At 39.3% G+C, this 20490-nt stretch overlaps 1 protein-coding gene across 2 annotated transcripts in view; it reads left to right on the top strand.

The window, feature by feature from the left end:
* The first annotated feature begins 841 nt into the window (after positions 1–841).
* Positions 842–20490, top strand: part of ttbk1a (tau tubulin kinase 1a) — a 54332-nt gene continuing 34683 nt past the window's right edge. The window contains exons 1-7 of one of the 2 annotated variants that reach the window (XM_063475668.1): positions 3474–4073; positions 10268–10426; positions 11349–11496; positions 13603–13676; positions 14291–14431; positions 14946–15050; positions 17874–17966. In XM_063475668.1, the coding sequence (XP_063331738.1) occupies positions 10319–10426; positions 11349–11496; positions 13603–13676; positions 14291–14431; positions 14946–15050; positions 17874–17966 (669 nt within the window). In that variant the 5' untranslated portion in view covers positions 3474–4073; positions 10268–10318. Of the gene's footprint in view, positions 939–3473; positions 4074–10267; positions 10427–11348; positions 11497–13602; positions 13677–14290; positions 14432–14945; positions 15051–17873; positions 17967–20490 lie in introns of those variants that run through there. The other variant, XM_063475667.1, reaches the window with a different exon arrangement.

Raw genomic sequence — 20490 nt, 5'->3', positions numbered from 1 at the left:
TGGCTAGAAATATGTTCACTTTGTAGCTCAGTTCTGTGAAAAAGAGTTTTTGCTGTGCTTTATGCAGTTCTGTGAAAAAATAAGTACAACCTTACTGCTTCCATAAGAATTAAGAGGGTTAGGTGGCAGCCAGGTCCTGTAAATGCACTTAATTTAATGATCATCAGTAAATGTGAGCACCTCCTATAAAAGTTTGGTGGTCTTTAGTTTGCTGGTCTGGAGCAGGTACGTGGCTGTCCCAGTAAATTCACCCCAAAGTCAGACTGTACGATGCTCAAAAAACAGAACGTACATCTCAGATTCTATAGGTCTTAGTTAGCATGTTAAATGTTAAAGGTCGTCGGAGTTCAAGGTTGCCAATAGAAAGCCCCTTCTCTCTAAAAAGAGTATGCAGTCAATGAGTCAGCCATGAACTCTTGATGATTCTAGGTGCATCTAACCACTAAAGCTGGACTGAAATTGGGTGATGCAACAGGACAATGATCCCAAGCACACCAACAAATCGACAATTAAATGGCAAGAAAAAAAGAATCAAGGTGTTACAATGTCGCAGTCAGAGAGCCTAACCCAACTGAAATTCTATGGCTTGAACTACACATAAACAAATGCCCACAAGGTTACAGTTTACATACACTAAAATTGATTGAAAAACGTTGCAGTTTTGGATGAAGAAATGGTTGTTACATTTAAAGTACTTCTAATATTTTGTCTTTAGGAATGGGAGCTTATTGGCCACTTCTATTCAAATAAAGATTGTTAAGAAAAAAATTGAATCCCTAAAAACTCCGCGACAGCAGGGGGCGGTGTGTGTGGCACTGCAGCTTAGACATGGCGACGCCAAGGGGGTGTGCGTGTATGTGGTGCTGATGCTGAGAGATGGAGGAGAGGGAACGGATTTATCTCAGCTCTCTGGTGTCCGGACGGAAAACAATACTCAGGTAAGAAGAAACGGATTGACATAAGCATCAAATGTCGAGAGGTATACCAAATTTTCAGATGAACTGTGTGATCAGGCTGTATGTGTGTGTGTGTATGTGCGTCTATGACAGTGTTAGTGGGAGAGTGTGAGGCCACAGGCAGGATGTCGGGTCAGTGAATCGTAATCGTTCGTTACTGCGTGTGTTCCTACACACACAGCTTTATGTGTGCGTGTGTGTGTGTATATATACATATATGTAAAAGCAGAACAGGATTGGTGATCTAGGTTCTGCCTTAGGGTGGGATTAAACAGCGCTCATTCAACTGCCACTGTTTGATAATACATAAAAGACTGACTGTCAAAATAACAGTCTGTATGGTCACAGCGTTAGGTTGATTTTCAAAATAAATGTAACATTATACAACAAGACATTGACTCAAATGTCTATTCTCCGGGTACTAATTATACTCATACACAAACAAACTATAAACCCTGTATGAGCGTAGAGCTGCAACTAATGATTATATTCATTTTTTTCTTTATTCTTTTTTCTGTTTTTTTCCTGTAATGACAAAAATGAAAACAGTTCACTTCCCAAAGCCCACAGTAGTCGCTTTGTTTGAAATGGTTATCATCCATTTGCACTGTAAAACTCCACATAGTCAGTCTTGCATGGAGAGAATTATGTGTCAAAAGGGTTACAGACATTTCTCTCCATAGTTTTGCGGCATTTGGCTGAATCTAAGAATGGAAAATAGCCCTGTACACTTTATAATCCATCTTCCTTAATTTTTTGTGTTTCTGAGCTTTGTCACTTTAGCCCTGCAGATATTTTGCTATTTCTCTGAAAGGTGTATTTTGGCTTTTCAGCCTACTGATTGCTGCCTTCACTTGCACTGACAGTTCTCTTAACCTCTTGTTGAGGGTTCCAGTGAACAGCCACCAAAATGCAAGATCAGCACTTTTAATCAACTCCAACTCCAATGTGAAGAGAACTCTGATCACTTTATAATTACTCCTTTATTTATCCAGTTAAAAATCTCATTGAGATTATAATGAAGCCAGAGAGTGTCAAATAGTGCTTTATTATTGTTGTATATACACTGTATATGCAGAATATTACCAAAAGTATTTGCTCATCTGCTTTCAAACATCTATTACCAAGAGTGTCATCATCCCATTCTTAATCGATAAGGTTTAATATGATGGTCAGACACTGATGTTGGACAAGAAGGTCCGGCTTGCAGTTTCCACTCTGTTCTGTCTACATATATATGTGTGTGTGTGTGTGTGTGTGTGTGTGTGTGTGTGTGTGCGCGCCTGTGTAGGGGTGACTTCTGTGGTTGCATAAAGACATGATGAGAAAATGGCTCTTGGCTCACAGTTTACAATGAGCTCAGTAAATATTTCCCTGGTGAGTTTATGGTCCCTATCTATTATTGGAAGCCTTGCTAAACAGAACATTAAGTTTTTTAAATTATGGAGAAAAGAGAAAAGAGAGAGAGCTAAGTTTAGTCAGAGCTGGAGAAAGATATTGGATCTATATATGATGTGTTTTGATAAATTATGTATTTTTCACTTTGTGAAGCATCCTGCAGAACAAACTACAGTACACTAACTCTGTGTTATTCAAATGTTGCATGAAAGTTCTGGGTAGTTTTGTTGCGGATGAACAGGTCAGTTTGTGTTAATGTGACAAATTCACAGTAAAGCTCTGTGTTGGACTGATGCACAGTGGCTGTGGTGCTCATGATCAGAGTTGGGTTACATCAAGTGAAATAGAGATTAATTTAAAGCTGATGATCCTTAGATTCATTTACTAATTTCAATCGTTATACTGTGTCTAGTATAAAGACAATGTACAATATACTGTTAGTGAGAGAAACAGAAGTAAGCCGAGTTAGCTGTGAAGCATCTGCTTACATCTTGTTGAATTCAGCTGTGTAAATCCACAAAGAGCAACTGGTCTGCTGATCACAGCATATACACTAAGAAAATCTACTAAAGCTTATTTCTGTCTAGGCCTGGAGGCCTAATGTACTAATATCATAGTTGTATTATATTAATGTAGCAGAAGGTCCAATTACATATGCAAAAAAATAGGTGGTAGAATTGTCCTTCAAGGAGATACTTTTTGCTTTCTTACTTTGAGTACACGTCAGAGCCTGTACTTTTTCACTTTTACTTGAGTAAAGACGGTGATTCAGCACTTAAACTTATTGGAGTATTTTTAACACAGGTCTCTGTACTTTGACTTAGGTGCAGAATTTGTGTACTTTTGCCACGTCTCACCCCTGCTCATAAAATCCATCACTGGAACTGGAAAACACAAATATCTTGAATATTTTAACAGAACCCATCTGTAAAGGTTTAGCATCTGTTTTTGGTATATTGGTAACCATTATGGTGAATAAAAGTGCATCACACACCGATGCACTGATATAAATTGCTATCAAATGAACTGCCGTTTTGTTCATTAACGCGAGGAAAGCGTTGAGGAGGAGGAGCTTTATTTTGAAAGTGGTGGCCGGATGTTGTGTTTGGTGGGGATGATTTGACGCTGGTGGAGGCAGCGCTGCAGTGCGGACAAACAGCCTGGAGCCGGAGAACCTGACACCTGCAGACCGTCCCTGTCAGCCGAGCCGGGTTGTCCTGAGGCGGGTTTCGGGATCTGGTTTTGTCCTGAGTTGGAGTTTAGGATCACATCCAGGAGTAGGCAGAGAGGACCAGTCCGCATCCTCCTCCTCCTCCTCAGCTGATGCAGCGGAGAATCGGAGGAGGATCCGGACAGCGTGGATTTTATTGAGCGTTCCGGGGCTCTGAGCGAAAATAAAAGCTGCTATTGTGTGTATGTGTGTTTTTGTTTTGTTTTTTTTAAATTTTAATTAATTAATGTATTAATTTATTAATTTATTTATTCTTTGGACTCTGCCTTGGATGGGACTAACGGTCTGAGGATGGACCGTGTCTGGTTTGATATGAGGCACCTTTGTAGAAGAAATAAATGGTAATTTAATCCTGCGGAACCCTGAGGCCCAAATTCTGGCCCCACGTAAGAGGAACGGTGGGTTTTCTGGATCAGGACGTTTTGTGCCGAAATAAAATCCCAGATGAAGATTCCCAAAAGGCGGAAAAGGAGCGGACGGTGCGCCAGGTAGGCCTGATCCGAACTCTCGGCCCATACAGAAATCATTCAGTGGGTGTGAGTGTTTCGCAGAGATACGCTATAACGAAAGTGGCATGATGGTAATTAGACCAGGACCGATAGGGGCTCTACAACTGTAATTATATTTATATTTAATTCAGAACTTGTCCAGGCCACATTGATTGATCAGCAGGATGTGATGGTGCGCATGCGCACGGAGCATCCATGACTGTGCACTGCAGAGAAGAGATATATACAGAGGGGGGAAACGGGGTGGTAGTGGGGGGTTAAACCTAAGCGGAAGCTCCATTCAGTGTTTAAGTCATTTAGTCCAGGATTATTTTCCATAGCATAAAGAATATATATCTAGTGGTTGTTCTGTGAAGATCAAATATATATGAAAAACAAAATAAAACTGTCTAATATAAAGACAATTTACAGTATGCTGTTAGCGACAGAAACGGAAGTCAGCCGAGAAAGCTGTGAAGCATCTGCTTACATCTTGTATAAATCCACAAAGAGCAACTCGTCTGCTGATCACAGCATGTACACTAAGAAAATCTACTGGAGCTTGCATTAGAAATTATTGTGAGTTGTTGGTTATATTATTATATTTGTCTAGGTGTGGAGGCAAAGTCACTGTGCACTGCAGAGAAGAGATATACGGGGGGGGGGGGGGGGGGGGGGCACATGCTTGTAGTGGATGTTCTGTGAAGACCAAATATATATGAAAAGCAAAAAAGGCAGTTCTTGAGAAAAGAAACAGACCTGCACTCTTTGCATGTTTTATTAGACCAGGCTTGGCGAGAGCTGCCATCCCTCTCTATCAATGTCAGAGCTTTCCTTGCTAATGTAGTGTAATAAAACATAAATTTCTTGTTTGTCTTAAACAGGTAATGCTGCCACCGCCTTTGGTAAATCTGTTTGGTCTTCAGAGGTCAAGAAACAAACAAATACTTTCAAAGCAAAATCTTTATTTGAAATCTAATTCATTAAAATGACCACCTTTATTAGTCTTTAGTAAGCATTCCACAATTTGCAGGTCTTTACCTCTCAGGACTCATACATAACACAGCAAGCACTCAAACTCAAAGAGCCAGTGTCAGCTTGCCTTGATAGCTGCTCTCCCATCGACTGATCAGCGGTTTATCCACAGTGCGCATGTGCAAATCACCAAAAGAAGCTGCTGGTCTCTCAGCTTGCTCAGCTGGAGACAGACATGCCTGTAAAATGAAGACGGCTAAAGTTTATTATGAGTTTGAAACAGTCAGAGCTTTCAATGACAGTAGCTGACTGTGGCCACAAGATGCAATGTAAAGGATGGATGCAAACCATACAAGGAGCTCCATGACAGATGAAATGAGAGAAACTGCTTTGACAAAACAAGCTTGTCCTAGTGATATACACGTGTCTTTAAAAGAAAAAAAAATATATATATATATATCTGTAGTCAGTCTTTTCATATTATTCATTTCATGTTGTCATGTAACTCTGTTTAGACTCGGGGCATGCTTCTGCAGCACCGTCTGCTCATAGAAACACTAAAGGTCCTGTTTAATCTCAACATTCATACGCAGTGAATATGAAACTGTACTGTGATCTAATGTCATATTAACCTGAATACTTTAAGCTTAGTTTTAAAAATTCTGTATTGTCAGAAAACTCACAAAAGACACATCATCATCGATAGAATTCCTTGCAGGTGCAAAGAAAGTGTATGTTAATTGTTATACTGACTCTATGAGGTGGACCTTTGGAGGTGCAGAAGTTCAAAATGCAGGAAACTGTAGCAGCTTATTAGCTGTGCTTCACCATCATTTCCATTGATACTCTTCTGTTAGAGACAATAGAGGAGGTAGATGTGAACTAATAGAGTTGCTAAAAGTTGTGTGAACCTTTTTCCAAACAAATTGTTTAAAAAAACAAAGGCAAAGGCTCGTGATTGCAACTGGCACAGCAAGAAGTACATTGTAACAGGAGTTTCTACATTTCTGTTGTCTATAGGGGCACATTGATAAATTACTCTGGGCTATACACTGTTTTCACTGTAGGAGTCTGAAAACAAAGTGCTTCCAAGTTTTTAGTCTATGAAGGGTTTAAAGTGCTGGAGTTGGAGAAAATTAAACAACCCACCACTGAGCAACATGACTGTTGTTATACATGGCTGATTGTTACAACCAGCAAATGAACTTGGGACAAGATTGACACGGTAAATGAGTACAGTTTTTCGCATGTTAGATTATTTCGCTGCTTCAAGTTTTCAAGGTTAACATGGTGTATATAGGCCCTTTGTACCCTACCCTCCTATTATGTCTGGTCAGAAGACTGCAGCACTCACTGCTTCTTCTCTCCTGGTTAACTGTACCCTCTGTTTTGGCTTGTAGGCTAACAAAGGAACAGGAAGGGTTTTGCCACACTCAGGATTTGTTGTAAATCTTAAGGTTTTCCAGGAGCTCAGAACTATGGTGAGCTCTGACCAATTTTATCCGATTCAGACTGGAATGATGCAAGCCCAGCTTCTGGCAGAGCACCCCTCCCTGTCCCACCCACTAGCAGATTAATAGAGCTGTAGGTGACGAAGGAAGAAAAAAAGATTGAGGTTTAATAAAAGGTCTGTCTCTCCAATCTGCTGCTGAGACGCTTGAAAACAGCAGAGTTCTCTCTTTTACACTTATTTCATGCCGCAGTGCAGATTATTAGTGTTAATGTAAATAGTTAAATGCTACGGCGAAAAAGTAAGACATAAGACAATGTTGTATCTATGACATATGATGGTACTACATGGTACTATTTGATAACTGGCTGGTGATAGTAACCTGTTCAGATCATTCAACAATATCTGACAAAATAATGGTATAGCTTCATATAATAAATATAGCATATTGTAATTTACGTATTTAAGATAATTGTACCAAATCTAAAGTATACCATAAATACTATACTAATTTATGCTTTGTATCTGGTAATAACATACCACTGTGTAGTGCTGGGCGATATGGAAAAAATATTTATCACGATATGAATTATTTTATATCACGATAACGATATATATCACGATATACCACCTGACCTGTGGTCATCTGGAAAGTATGCAGTCTTTAAACAGCGAGTGGAGAGGGTGCAGTCTTTGTTTTGAGTTACTGTAAAGCATGTCGCAAATCCGGGTGCACGTAAAGCAGCACCATGTTGCAAAACCACAAGACGGAGTTTCTTTGCGAAAAATATCATTTTTTTATACTTTATTTTCTCTTGCATAAAGTTAAGAGTATGTATAGTGAGAAGACAACACTAATATATTTGCACAGGCTATTTAACCCTTTAAGACCTACCATAGAACCAAGTCCGCCAGAGCTATCTTTACATTTATTTATTTTGAGTGTCTTCATAGTTTTATTTTTGAGATACACAAATTTTTATATACTACAGGAAAAATGAAAATAAATAAATACAAATTTGCAAAAACACAGCATGTGCATCAAAATAAACTATTTACAACAGTGTAATTTGACTTCTAAGCATCCCAGAAACATTACAGAAGAGCATAAAGTCAAACATGACTTTTAAAAACACCAACATAGACTTTGAAGCTTAAAAAACTATATTTTCCGCGAAAATGACGTCACTTCCGGTTTCGGAAAGGTAATGGCGGACATGCGATAGTTGCGCTGACTTATATTGTAGGAAGTGTTATGAACAGCTGATCGGATCGGCAAAGCCTGTTTCTGGAATATTATGTTTTTGTTGCTGCAAGTCTGGAATATTATGTTTTTGTTGCTGCAAGTCTGGAATATTATGTTTTTGTTGCTGGAAGTGCTTTTTATGCAATTTTTGCAAAGCTATATGTGGAAGGAAACCGTGACCTAGGGCAAGCTAATGGAATAAGATGTAAGTACAACTCCTACGGTTTCATATGCAAAAAAAAAAACCATTATTGCACTACCTTAAGTGGTTACAGTTCTACAAGGATTTAAAAATAGTTAGGGAAAACGGAGTGTGCCTGCTCCGACCGGTTGTAAAGGGTTAATGATATATTTTATGTAATAATTTGTAAAATTCGGGTTAGAAACGATAGAAGACAAATGGCACGATAGACACTTTTCTATCGTCCACACGATATATATCGTCATATCGCCCAGCACTACCACTGTGCATCACATATTGCTTTTGATAGTATATTTCCAAGATGGATTTTGTTACACATTGTCTGTTCTCATAGTCTGTAGCAATATATTTGCATATAATAACACGTAATGCATAGTATCGCCATTCTGATTGGCCATTTACTCTGCACTGTGCTTACTGTTGTCCAAGACTATTCCAGTGTATCCGGGGAGACTGTGTGGTCCCACCCTCTGCAGTGATTGGCGGCTCAGCAGTGTGTTGAGGCCTGCAGCAGGTTTCCCTACCTCTCCAGTGTTACAGTGACTCCCAGCTGCCTGGTCTCTGTGCAGCTGCTGCTGTTAAACAGATCTGTATCACTGTAGGTGCAGAGAAGCCTCCTCCCCACCTTCCCAGTCTGTCCAGTTTTCTATCAGAGTTGGCCTGACTGAAAATGCAGTGGACACGCTCCCTTATTATCTGCAGTCCGCCTGAGCTCTGCATGCACTGATGAAAGCCCATGGCATTGCATGCAGAACAGCATGGTTTGGGGACTCACATGTATCACTCTGAACTTAAGATTTCTTCTATGGATCCACTGAAAGCTGATAACCATTCATGGCAGATATCCTGTATAAAAGCAGAGAAAAGCCAGAGTTCTGTTCAAGTTGAATGGCTGGAGAACACTAAGGTAATGGCTGACTACATGAATTAAGTTTTTGGCAGTGCCTGTTAGACTGATGGTCAGTGAGCTGACAGTATTTAACAGGGGAACCACATCCTCCAGTCACTACTGTTAATGAACTGTGTTGCCTGATTCAGACTTATCACCTCCTGAAGCAGTTCACTGCTTTGACAGTGCAACAATTAACTCAGCATCGATGAGTCCCTGCACTGTTTGTAGGACTGTCCCATTTGCAATGATCAAAGCATGGTTGAATCTTGCAATAATAACAGGTGATATTGTATCAAACAGACATAAGGATTTGTTTTTCCTGGAGTATTTTTCTCAGGCAGCGCTCACTCCAAGGTTGTTTTGTGCCCAACAAGCTCCTTATGATCTTCCTAGTCTCATGAAACTGTTGCTAAGCTTAAACGCAAACACATCCAGCGCATTGTCAGATACCTCATTCCAATTGCCTGATTTATGGAGTTTTTGAGAGCAGTACTGCCAACCCTTATTTAATTTCCTAAAGTCAACTTGGATAGTTTCTTTGAAAAAAAAAAGAGTTTTTTGACCCCAACAGTAAAACATGTTATTAGTAAATGCATTATAAATTATTCTGGCAGTCCTATATGTGTGTATGTGAGAGAGAATTAAACACAGAAGGTGAAGTTTTATAGATTCATTTTTATTACCTAAAAATGTCTATTACTCCAAATGTTAAAAGACCACTTAAAATAATGCAGTTTGCACATATTTCTTAAAATTGAAGTGAAAAGTGTTCCCATGCCATACTCATGGTTGTTAGAATTTTTTGTTGATTAAAAACCATCTTGTTCTGATCTACAGTAAACATTGCAAGGTGTTGGCTGTTGGGCTGTTGCAGCATCTGACCTACAGCTGCAGTCAGGATAAGAATAGAGCATTAGACTGCTTCCTCTGCAGACATGATATTTGCTCCAGTTACTGCAAATACCATCACGCCATATGTCCGTGCAGGTTCTTAGTCATCCAGGTCATGGTAGTCTTCAGAGCTTGAGAAAACAAGGCAACTGGACCGCTTTAGGTTTGCAAAGATGTTTCCCCTCTCTTCTGAGAGAACTAAAGAAGCTTCTTGGAGAGGTAAAACATCTTCTCAAACCTAAAAAAGTCCAGTTGCCTTCTTTTCTCAGGGTCTCAAGATCACGCCATACCCAACCCCTCTTGCACCCCGCACCCCACTGACCTGTACCCTGATCCAGCTGAAGAATGGCTTCTAATGGCAACCAGCCACCTCTAATGCCTGTTGTTATAATAATAATAATATAATAATGTTGCCATGACTGTCAGCAGCAGAGAGCTCTGGTTAAACTGGAAAAATCCCAGTAACAACATATTGTGTATAAAGTATTGACTGTCTTTTCTTACTTCCTTTTTCTCCTCTCATCCTCCCTGCTCACAGATAAATGGCTCTTTTAAGTTGGGAGCTGCTCGTGTTCTGTCTAGCTGGCAGATGCAGTGCCTAGTCCCTGGCCTCCAGGACAACGCCAACATGAATGGAACGTCCGAGCAGGCCGACATCCTGCCTCCAAACTGCATGGTCAAGGATCGATGGAAAGTGGTGAGTCTGGAAAGCTCCCATTCCCCCAGTTCAGTTTCACGTTCTGCAGTAGTGCATTTGAAAGATTTGGGTGTCTGATTTCCCCCATACAATTTTGTATTTATATTTTCTTAGCTGGTATGCATATTTGTTAACTGTTTGCTATCTATTCTGATTTCATCCAAACCTTCTTTCCCCCAAAATTTTAAATATAAATAAAACAGAATCCAATCCTATATTCAACTGACAGCAGTACAAGGCAAATGTTAAACTATGCATGTAGCATTTTGCATTACATTTTATTTGATTAGTACTTGGGAGCTGAGGAGACCAGCAAGAATTAGAAGCAAAATATTACGTATCATGTAAATGTAAGCTTTTTCCATGTATGAATGATACATGATACACAGTAAACCATTTTTAAACAAATTTTATCCTGAGTTCTGATTTTATTTTCATACAAAAATGTCTGTATCAGGATCAGAATATGTTCTGTTGTTCTGGTTGTGATAAAAAAAAAAAATGAAATCCCAGAGAAAAACACAAATCCTTTATAGACGATATTAAAAAGATGAGATGACTGTCGAATCACTGATGCCTCATGTTCAGCTAAATAAATTGACATTTAAACTGGCAAAGAATTCAAACATTTAAACTTGAGGGTTTAGTGGAAAGACAAACTTTTTTTTTAATTTTCTGTTTGAGCTTCCTTTGGATTCTGAAGTACAAGGTTGCTTAATATAGCTCATGTCTCAGACAGTCAGGTTGCAAAATGAAGGCTGTTTGCACTTTACTAATCAATCTACTGTCTCCACTGAGCTGCAAAGACCCAACACATCATGAACTAAAGATAAAAAAGAGTAAAGAATGAAGTTTTTTTGGAGGTTACAGTATGTTACTTTAAGATAATTAAGAGCTCTTTGCCCTGCAACCTGTGTTCCAGCTAAAGAAGATTGGCGGGGGTGGGTTTGGGGAGATCTATGAAGCCTTGGACTTGCTTACGCGGGAAAATGTGGCCCTAAAAGTGGAGTCAGCCCAGCAGCCCAAACAGGTGCTAAAGATGGAGGTAGCAGTGCTGAAGAAGCTGCAAGGTAAGCACTGCCAAACCATCTCCTACACTGATTGCTTTGGGCCACTGGTCCACAGTGGAGGTGATTAGGTTTAATTATTAGGAAAACCATAACTGACTGCAAAGACGTTGTTTATACAAGCTTCCAGTTGTGGAATTGTTAGTGAGTAGAATTCAAGAATGTTTTTTTTAGGTCCAACTTTCAGAGTGTGATTGAGCCCCTTTTATCTTCATCACACAAACTGTTTTTAGCAGCAGGGCGGTGACCTTTCAAGAGTCTTTGTCTTGTAACCCTCATATGCTGCTACATTCCCTCTTCTGCTTCACACTTGGTTGTCTTGGACTTGTGTTTCACTTTGTTCCTCTGATTTTCTGTGAACTATTACCAGTACATCTACAAGCTGGCACTGAAGTGGCAGGTGAAGTGGTGGGAATGGGAATTAGTACCTCCAAGTCTGAGGCCATAGTCTAAGCCAAGAAAGGGTGGGGTCCCCACTTCAGCTCAAGGACAAATTGCTTCCCCAGTTTAAGTTGTGTCGTGGGTGTCGCGTGACGATTTTCACATCACATCCTGTGTCATGAGACACAATCTTTGTGGCGTGTCGGACGGCTTTTTGATTTTTGTAACTTGTGCATTGTGCTGCAGTCGTCGCAGCTGGCTTGAAGACACAAGTGTATGATCATCCTGCCTATTTAATCAGAATCCTGCACAGAAGCTCAAAGAAATACTGACACACAGAGAGATAACGCAACAGTTTGAAAACCTGAGTTTGTGGAAACACTTGACTTCTGCTCCTCCTTATCAGCACGTATGACGTGATATTGTCTGAGTGGCAACAACTATTGTCTACTGAATACTTAAACATGTGTGTGATAATGGTGCGTTTTTAACAAAGCGATCACTGTGGAGGGTGTATTGGCACTTTTATAATCTCTGAAAAATAGGATAGCCCTTTATTGTGATTGTATATGTTCAACAAAATTTGGGTGTTCCACACTAACTGTGCAGATATTAAATATAAATAGTAAACAGCAGGTTTAAAAAAAACCCATGAGAAACATACACAAATATATTTCTCACTGCTCACCGCCACACCTGCATCGCACAGATGCAGCCATTTATACCCGCTAAGGTGCAGGAAGCCTCTGTAGTATTCTCCTAAACAATAGGTGTTGCCACTCAGACAATATCGTACGCACTGATGAGGAGAAGTCAAAACTAGAAGCCAAGACTTTGTCGAGTGTTATTTTGTAAAATTCTCTCCACAAACTCAGGTTGTTCTCTTTTTAATTTATTTTTTCAGTGTTTATTTGATAGAAAGAGTGACAGGAAAGTGGAGGGGGAGAGAGAGGGTAAGACATGCAGCAAAGGGCCGCGGGTCAGATTCGAACCTGGGCAGGCTACTCCCAGCCGCACGGCATGTAGGCGCCTGCTCGTCGCAGTGAGTTAAACCAGCACCCATAAACTCAAGTTTTTAAACAGTTGGAATGTCCTCCCCTTAGTGTTAGTATGTCTCTGAGCTTCTGTGCAAGATTCTCAGTAAACACCCGATTATACACCCATTGTGTCTATTGTGTCTAGCGACACAGGATTTGATGTGAAAATTACACCACTACACAAGCAATGTGGCGAGCATAAAAATGGCCTTACGTTGGTCTGCTGTGGTGATGAGGGAATTGAGCATAAAAGCGTAGCTGTTGATTTACTGATCAGTGTGCATCCCTACCCTCCACTGTGGTCACAAGCTTTGGCTAGAGCTTTCTCCGAAGTGTGGCTGGCAAAGAGGATGAGAGGGGCTCAAAATAGAGGCACTATTCCTCCATATTGAAGGAACCCAGTTAAGGTGGTTCACATATCTGATATAGATGGGCACCTCCTGGGTCAGGAGCTTTAGGCATGAGAGAGTAAATCTCTCAACTGGCCCAAATAACGTGGAGGAAATGGCTATTGAAACATAAAATAGATACATCTCTGAAAGAATTTAATCCAATATGTAATTTTCAGTGTGCTAAATATATAAGTCTTTCTAAATCTAATTAGTTTAGTAGAACAATATTTGTTTAGTTGAAGTTGTGGTACATTAGGAGAGTGTTTATTAGCCTCCTCTCTCTTCTTTTTCCCTTCCAGGTAAAAACCATGTTTGTAAGTTTATTGGCTGTGGGAGAAACGACAAATTCAACTATGTCGTCATGCAGCTTCAGGTGAGTCACTGTCTGGATGCATGTCAACCACAGTCTTTTACTGGGAAGCATAACAGTGTAGAGGGACACATAACACACAGTAATAAGGTAGATTAATTCTTTAGCATTTAAAAAATTCTGCTTTGAGGAAGCACACCAGGAGGAAGTCTTCATGTTGCTGTCATGTTAAGATCTACCAAATGTATAGGTTTTGCAGTCTTAAAAAAACCTTTACCTGCTGGAGTGCAATTACATTAATATAACCCCTGCTTCAAGGATTCAGAATTTGGTATTTTGACTTCCTGCAATGTAACCAGAAAAAATACATAAAATAATGAGGATAAGTGTAATTGACCTTTAATAAAGTCATAGCCAGAATGCAAACAGATGAATTTACTGGTGACAACCTTTTAATGTTGCCTTTGCTGATAACAGCACAGAACAGTCCCAATTTATTTGAACCTGGTGTATTTCTCATTACTATTGCCACTGTGACTCCTGTGAGTCATATCCAGCTTTGCATTTTCCACGTTATTATTAGATTACTTTTTTGAAACCTGATTTTTACACATTTCAGTCTGACTAAAAGCAAGCAGAAATTAAGTCCCGCTGTCTTGTCACTGTCCCTCACCCAGGGTCGTAACCTGGCTGACCTGCGAAGGAGTCAACCCAGAGGAACCTTTACCATGAGTACCACCCTGAGACTTGGGAAGCAGATCCTGGAATCCATTGAAGCCATCCACTCAGTGGGCTTTCTGCACCGCGACATCAAACCGGTACAGGTTTCTTGAAAAATTCTGCAACATTGTTCTTCTCCTGTAGACTGAGTTCCTGAGTTAAAAGTGATTTTAGGTAGAGATTATTTACTGATATTAACTTTTGATTTTTCTTGCCTATTTTCTCGCCTATATTTGGCCTGCAGAAAACATAGGCGACTCCATGAGCTGGTTGAGCATTATTGATTAGTTTCTGTAATACCAGTAGAACAGTCCAATTGTCTGCAATTTGGTAACAATTTAAAATAAGTAGCTGAAAGTTTCTCCATTTAAAACATCTATCTGGTTTCAGGTGAACTTTGATAATTTAGATCTTTAGGTAATCTAAATATCAAAGCAAGCCAATAAAACCAGAACAGAAGGGGTGTTAATAGGATGTCGGATGAATAGATTTTTATGTAAGTGAGCAGAGGTAGAACCAAAATTAGAGGACCAATATACCCTTCACGTTTCTTGTGTGCAGATGCTTTTAGATTAAACTAGTTGAGTGATGCACTGTGTTTTATTTCTGCAGTCAAACTTTGCAATGGGACGGCTGCCCTCCACCTACAGGAAATGCTACATGCTGGACTTTGGTCTGGCAAGGCAGTACACCAATACCACAGGAGAGGTCCGCCCGGTAAGACACTTTTAGTCTGTGAAAGCGAACCTTACCAAAAGCTGAAGCACAGCACTGAAGCTCATCTGTTACAGTGGAGATATTGTTGGAGAGAATATTTGTAACTCAAGGTTCATTTGCTAGTTTTTGCTAGTGTTTTTTCAAAGAACAGCAATTATTATAATAAAGTCACTAGAGGTTTGGAGAATGTATGGAGAATTATTCCTGCGTATTGGATGTTAGGGGAAAAAAATAATCAGAGGTAGGACATATATACTTATACTGACTCTGCGTATACTCCAAACCTGATTAAACAACACATAAATTAATTGTTTATACAACATTTGTCAGTGATTTGTCCTCGTTTTGGCAGAACTATACCATATGATATTGATCATAAATCAGAAAGAAAATCCTGGCTTATATATTACTATGTCATAATTTTAAGCATTTAATAAGACTAAAAAATTTTTATCATTTTAAAATACTTATGACATTAACTTAAATAAACGGACAACATATTAAATTCTGAACCTGATCAGGTTCAATCATATTTTTTTTAAGTAATTTCTCAAGCATCATTTTTTTTAGCGTTTTCTTACAACTTTGTTATATAATTTCTTATTGTGGTCCTATACACAACACATATGTCATTTCTTTCTGTGTTAAGATTCAACTTTATTGTCATTACACAGGTGTAAATACAGGGTGACAAAATACAGTATGCATCTAATCACAAGTGCAAGAGCAGTGAGTGCAATAGGAGCAGATTATATGCCGATAAGGGTAGTATAAAAGGTGGGAATAGTTATGAACAGATTATGTACAAATAAGTCAAGTACACAGATGTTTATATTGCTATACAGAGAGCAAATGTACAGATGTAGTTATGTATACATATGTACAGATATGTACAGATGATCTGTATAGCATACAGACGGACAGATATACAGATGTATCAATGTGTGGTAAATATATGTACAGTAGTGGGAGCATAGTGCTATGAACAGACTATAATAGTGAACAGTGTACGCACCATAACAGAGACTATGCTATATCAGTGTCCTAAACTATAGCAGTAACCAATATGAGATAGTTTCCTTTAAAGCTGCAAAAAATACCAAAGTAAATAATAAAAAACTACACAGGTGCACAGACTGAGGCAGACAGATGGGTGTGTTTGCTGCACTGCAGTACATTCTCTCTCTGTACAATATCTGTAGTCTGTACAATATCGGATCAATGATTCGCAATACTCAATACTCAGGGATTCATGTGATAGTTTGCTGTAAACTGACAGAAGTGGTCGTTGGGCTTCTAAACAGCTTTTGTATCGATCAGGTCTCTTGGTATTTGTAGTTTCAGTGTGACCAGACACAGCTGCTGCTTTTAGGCTCTCTCTTGCTTTTTTGTCTCTCTACCACACTCAACACAGCTATTTTTAGATCAGCGAGTATGTATAGTGCTTCCATTTGCTGTCAGCTTGCTCCTCTTCACTTTATCTCCTTACTTTCATTTTTTTCTCTTTTCCTCCTCTCCTCATCCTTTTATGCCCCCTTGTTCCTTACCTCTCCTCACCTATTCATCTTTTAACCAGCTCCCCTGTTCTTCTCCTGCAGTGTTGTGTTCCTTCTGTTGCAGCAGTCAATGAATATTTGATGCTGTAAAATGCGTCACTGGGTGAGAAACGTTAGCCCCCTCCCCACTTTCTCTCTGTCACTTCCAGTCTCTCTACCCATCATCTATTGTCTCCCAGTCTCTCTCTCTCATTCTACAGCTGAGTCAGCTTCAGTGCAGTGATCTGAGCTCGCTCTTTCTCACTTGATTTCACCCCTCCCCCACTGTATCTTCCTGCCTTGCTTCCTTCTTTCCCCATTACCCACTCTCTTTAACCAATCCATTGTCTCTTACATAGAGAGAATTGGGCACTGATCAAAGAAGAACTCCTTCAAGCTTTCATTCAAGTAGAAACATCTGTGTTTTAGCAACAGCAACGTTCTCAGTGTTTTGTCTTTTCATTTCCCGCCGGCACCAGAACTTGCAATGTCCTAACCCTAAGTCTCATTGACTACAACATGATGGTAATTTTGTAAATCATGGTACCCTATAATGTCCAGATTTGGGGGTTGGTGTACCTGATAAGTTGCTACTATATGCTTGTAGTATCTCTTGGTTTCTCAGAGCTACCCCTCCTATCTGGTTTCATAACACCCAGAAGACAACAACAAAAAACACTTAGCTGAGACTTCACCTACTTACAAATGCAGTGTATGAAGTACACTCAGTAATTTCTCAAAAGTGTCATTATTGTTTGCAACAGCTCTTGTGTTCTGTAAATGTCCAGCACTCATTGTGGGACTGTTAGCAGAAAGTTGTCATCACATCTTCAACACATCCACATTTTTAGCCAGACCTACCATACATTAATTTTCAAAAATTTGACACTTGATCTGAAAGTGAACATATCCTGATGCAACACATGCTCAGCAGATGCAAACAGCAGCCTGAATCAGTTCTTACAATTTGCACGTATCAGCACTAGCTTTATTTTTTCATCTTGACTGTTGAGATTGCTACGTAGTGACAAAATTTTTCACTTGCAGTATTTGGAAACTAAAGTATGTTGAGTAAAGTACTCTGTAGAATGAACCGGTTGTCCAGTGAGGCAACCTGTCCAGCTGCTTGTGGATCAGGTCACCCTTTACTGTGAAAGTTTGTATGATGTTCACTCTCTACTGATCACTTGCCATCAGTTTTTTTTATCAAAGATTTATGTTCTGATTTTTTTCTTGTTTTGTTCTTATCAGTTCAATGTGATTTATGTTCACCTTTTTTATGTTTCAGTGTTGTGTTTGTCTTTCTTACAGTTCCTTTGGATTTATGATTTTGACGTGCATGCCTCCTGTTTCTCCATCATCTCCATGGTTACCCAGGGATGTGAGTGGTTTCTATAGTGACAGATGGGTCACAGCCACATCGAAAGCTACGCACCAAAGTGAAAGCTGAATTAAAAAAAGAAAAGGAGCAAACATGACATAATGTCTACTAAGAGTTTTCTAAAATCCACATATAAAAATAATCATGATCGTTACAATAACTGTAATGAACTGTGAATGTGCTAGAAGCCCTATCAGAAAATGGTCTGGCAGCACAGAGAATTTAGGCACTAAATTATACAACTTGTACTTGAAAGTGAAATTCAGATTTGATTTTTGTACAGGAAAAAAACCCCTATATGGTGAACAAAAACCTAAGTATACGGTAAGTCAGTTCTATAAACTAAAAAAGGACACAATATAAATTATTTTTTCAAATTTATGTAGGTCATGAAGCCATCTTTATTTTTACTTTCTGTTTTTATGGGTATTTTAATTTGTGTGTTTCTACTTTTATTTATCCATGAGTTTCCCTCCCATGTAAGGTAGGACATTATTAAAAGAGAAAATATCATGTAGATTTTATGTAGGGCACCAGATAACAAATTTTTACACATACATGCAAACTTTGATGGGCTCGTCAGTGATATTTGAGGGTTCAATATCTTCCCCAAGAACACTTTGACATACAGACAGCAGGAGCTGAGTTCCATCTTCTGAGTAGAAAACAACCTGTTCTAGATCATGAGAAATAAAAAACCAAGAAAATTTGTGAATGCCATAGATGACAATTGAGTCAGTGAGGAGTATAATGGGCCCATCCAGGAGTTGTGACTGAAACAACTGATAATACAACACATAGTACAATGTGAACTACTAAATCCTACGTCCCTTTCTGCAAATTGCTAACAAAAATGTCAGGGTAGTTTCAGACTTCTACAGTTGACTTCTACTTATTTAAATGTGTATAATTTAAAACTTAGACATTCATAAAAAAAAGAGTGTAGTTCACTTTATGTCTTTGTTAACAAGCAACTTGAAAATGGTCACCGTCTTGAATTTTTAAATGTTAAATGGACTTTTATCCACCTGTCAAGTACAGTGGTGTGAAAAAGGTGTTTGCCCCTTTCCTGTTTTCTTCTTTTTGTCACACTTAAATGTTTCAGATCATCCAAAAAATTTCAATATAAGACAATGATAACATCAGTAAACATAAAATGCAGTATCTAAATGAAGGTGTTTATTATTAGGGGGAAAAAATCAAAACCTAAATGGCCCTGCTTGAAAACCTGGTTGGGCTGCCCTTAGCAGCAACAACTGCAACGAGCATTTGTGATAACTGGCATCAAGTCTTTTACAGCACTGTGGAGGAATTCTGTCCCACTCATCTTTGCACAACTGTTGTATTCCAGCCACACTGGAGGGTTTTCGACTATGAACCACCTTTTAAGGTCATGCCACAGCATCTTACTTGGAGGTCATGACTAGGCCATTCCAAAGTCTTCATTTTTTTTCCTTAGGCTTTTGTGTTTTGGCTGGTTTGCTTTGGATCATTGTCCTGCTGCAGAACCCAAGTGCGCTTCACCTTGAGGTCACAAACAGATGACCAGACATTGCCCTTCAGGATATTTTAGTAGACAGCAGAATTTATGTTTCCATTTATCACAGCAAGTCTTCCAGATCCTGAGGAAGCAAAACATCCTCAGACCATCACCACCATATTTTACTATCGGTATGATGTTCCTTTTCTGAAATGCTGCATTACTTTTATGCCAGATATTTGTCATATCAGTCCACAAAGTATATTCCCAAAAGTCTTAGGGATCATCAACATGTTTTCTGGCAAAACTGAGACAAGCCTTTGTGTTCCTTTTGCTTAGCAGTGGTTTTCGTCTTGGAACTCAAATGGTCACAAAGGCCATGTCTGCCCGGTGTCTTTCTTACGGTGGAGTCATGGACACTGACCTTAACTGAGGCAAGCGAGGCCTTTAGTTCTTTGGATGTTGTTCTGGGATCTTTTGTGACCTCTTGGATGAGTTGTCACTGCGCTCTTGGGGTAATTTTGGTTGGCTGTATACTCCTGGGAAGGTTCACCACTGGTCCGTGTTTTTGCCATTTGTGGATAATGGCCCTGACTGTGTTTGCTTGGAGTCCCACAGCTTTAGAAATGGCTTTAAAACCTTTTCTGAGAGCTCTCAGTTACTTTGTTTCTCATTTGTTCCTGAATTTTCTTGGATTGTGGCATGATGTCTGGCTTTTGGGGAGCTTTTGGTCTACTCCACTTTGTCAGGCAGGTCCTATTTAAATAGATTTCTTGATTGAGAACAGGTGTGGCAGTAATCAGGGCTCGGTATGTCTAGAAAAACTCAACTTAGCTTTCCAAAGATGTGATATAGATTTTTATTCTGACATTTCAGAATTATACAAAAAGGACCTTTTCAGGGAACACAAAATGGGTTAACAATTTAAAGCTGTTCCGCAGCAATGGAGGTTGATCAAGCCTTAAAAGCTGGTGCTACTAATTCCTACAGGTGTTCTAACTTTTCTAGATTACTTACAACCCCCTCTGTCTGTATAAAAGCAGT

Source organism: Pelmatolapia mariae, linkage group LG6 (genome assembly GCF_036321145.2).
Source record: "Pelmatolapia mariae isolate MD_Pm_ZW linkage group LG6, Pm_UMD_F_2, whole genome shotgun sequence".
NCBI classification, from domain to species: domain Eukaryota; kingdom Metazoa; phylum Chordata; class Actinopteri; order Cichliformes; family Cichlidae; genus Pelmatolapia; species Pelmatolapia mariae.
The sequence above is the reverse complement of the archived record's forward strand: the minus strand, read 5'-3'. Positions and strand labels throughout refer to the sequence as shown.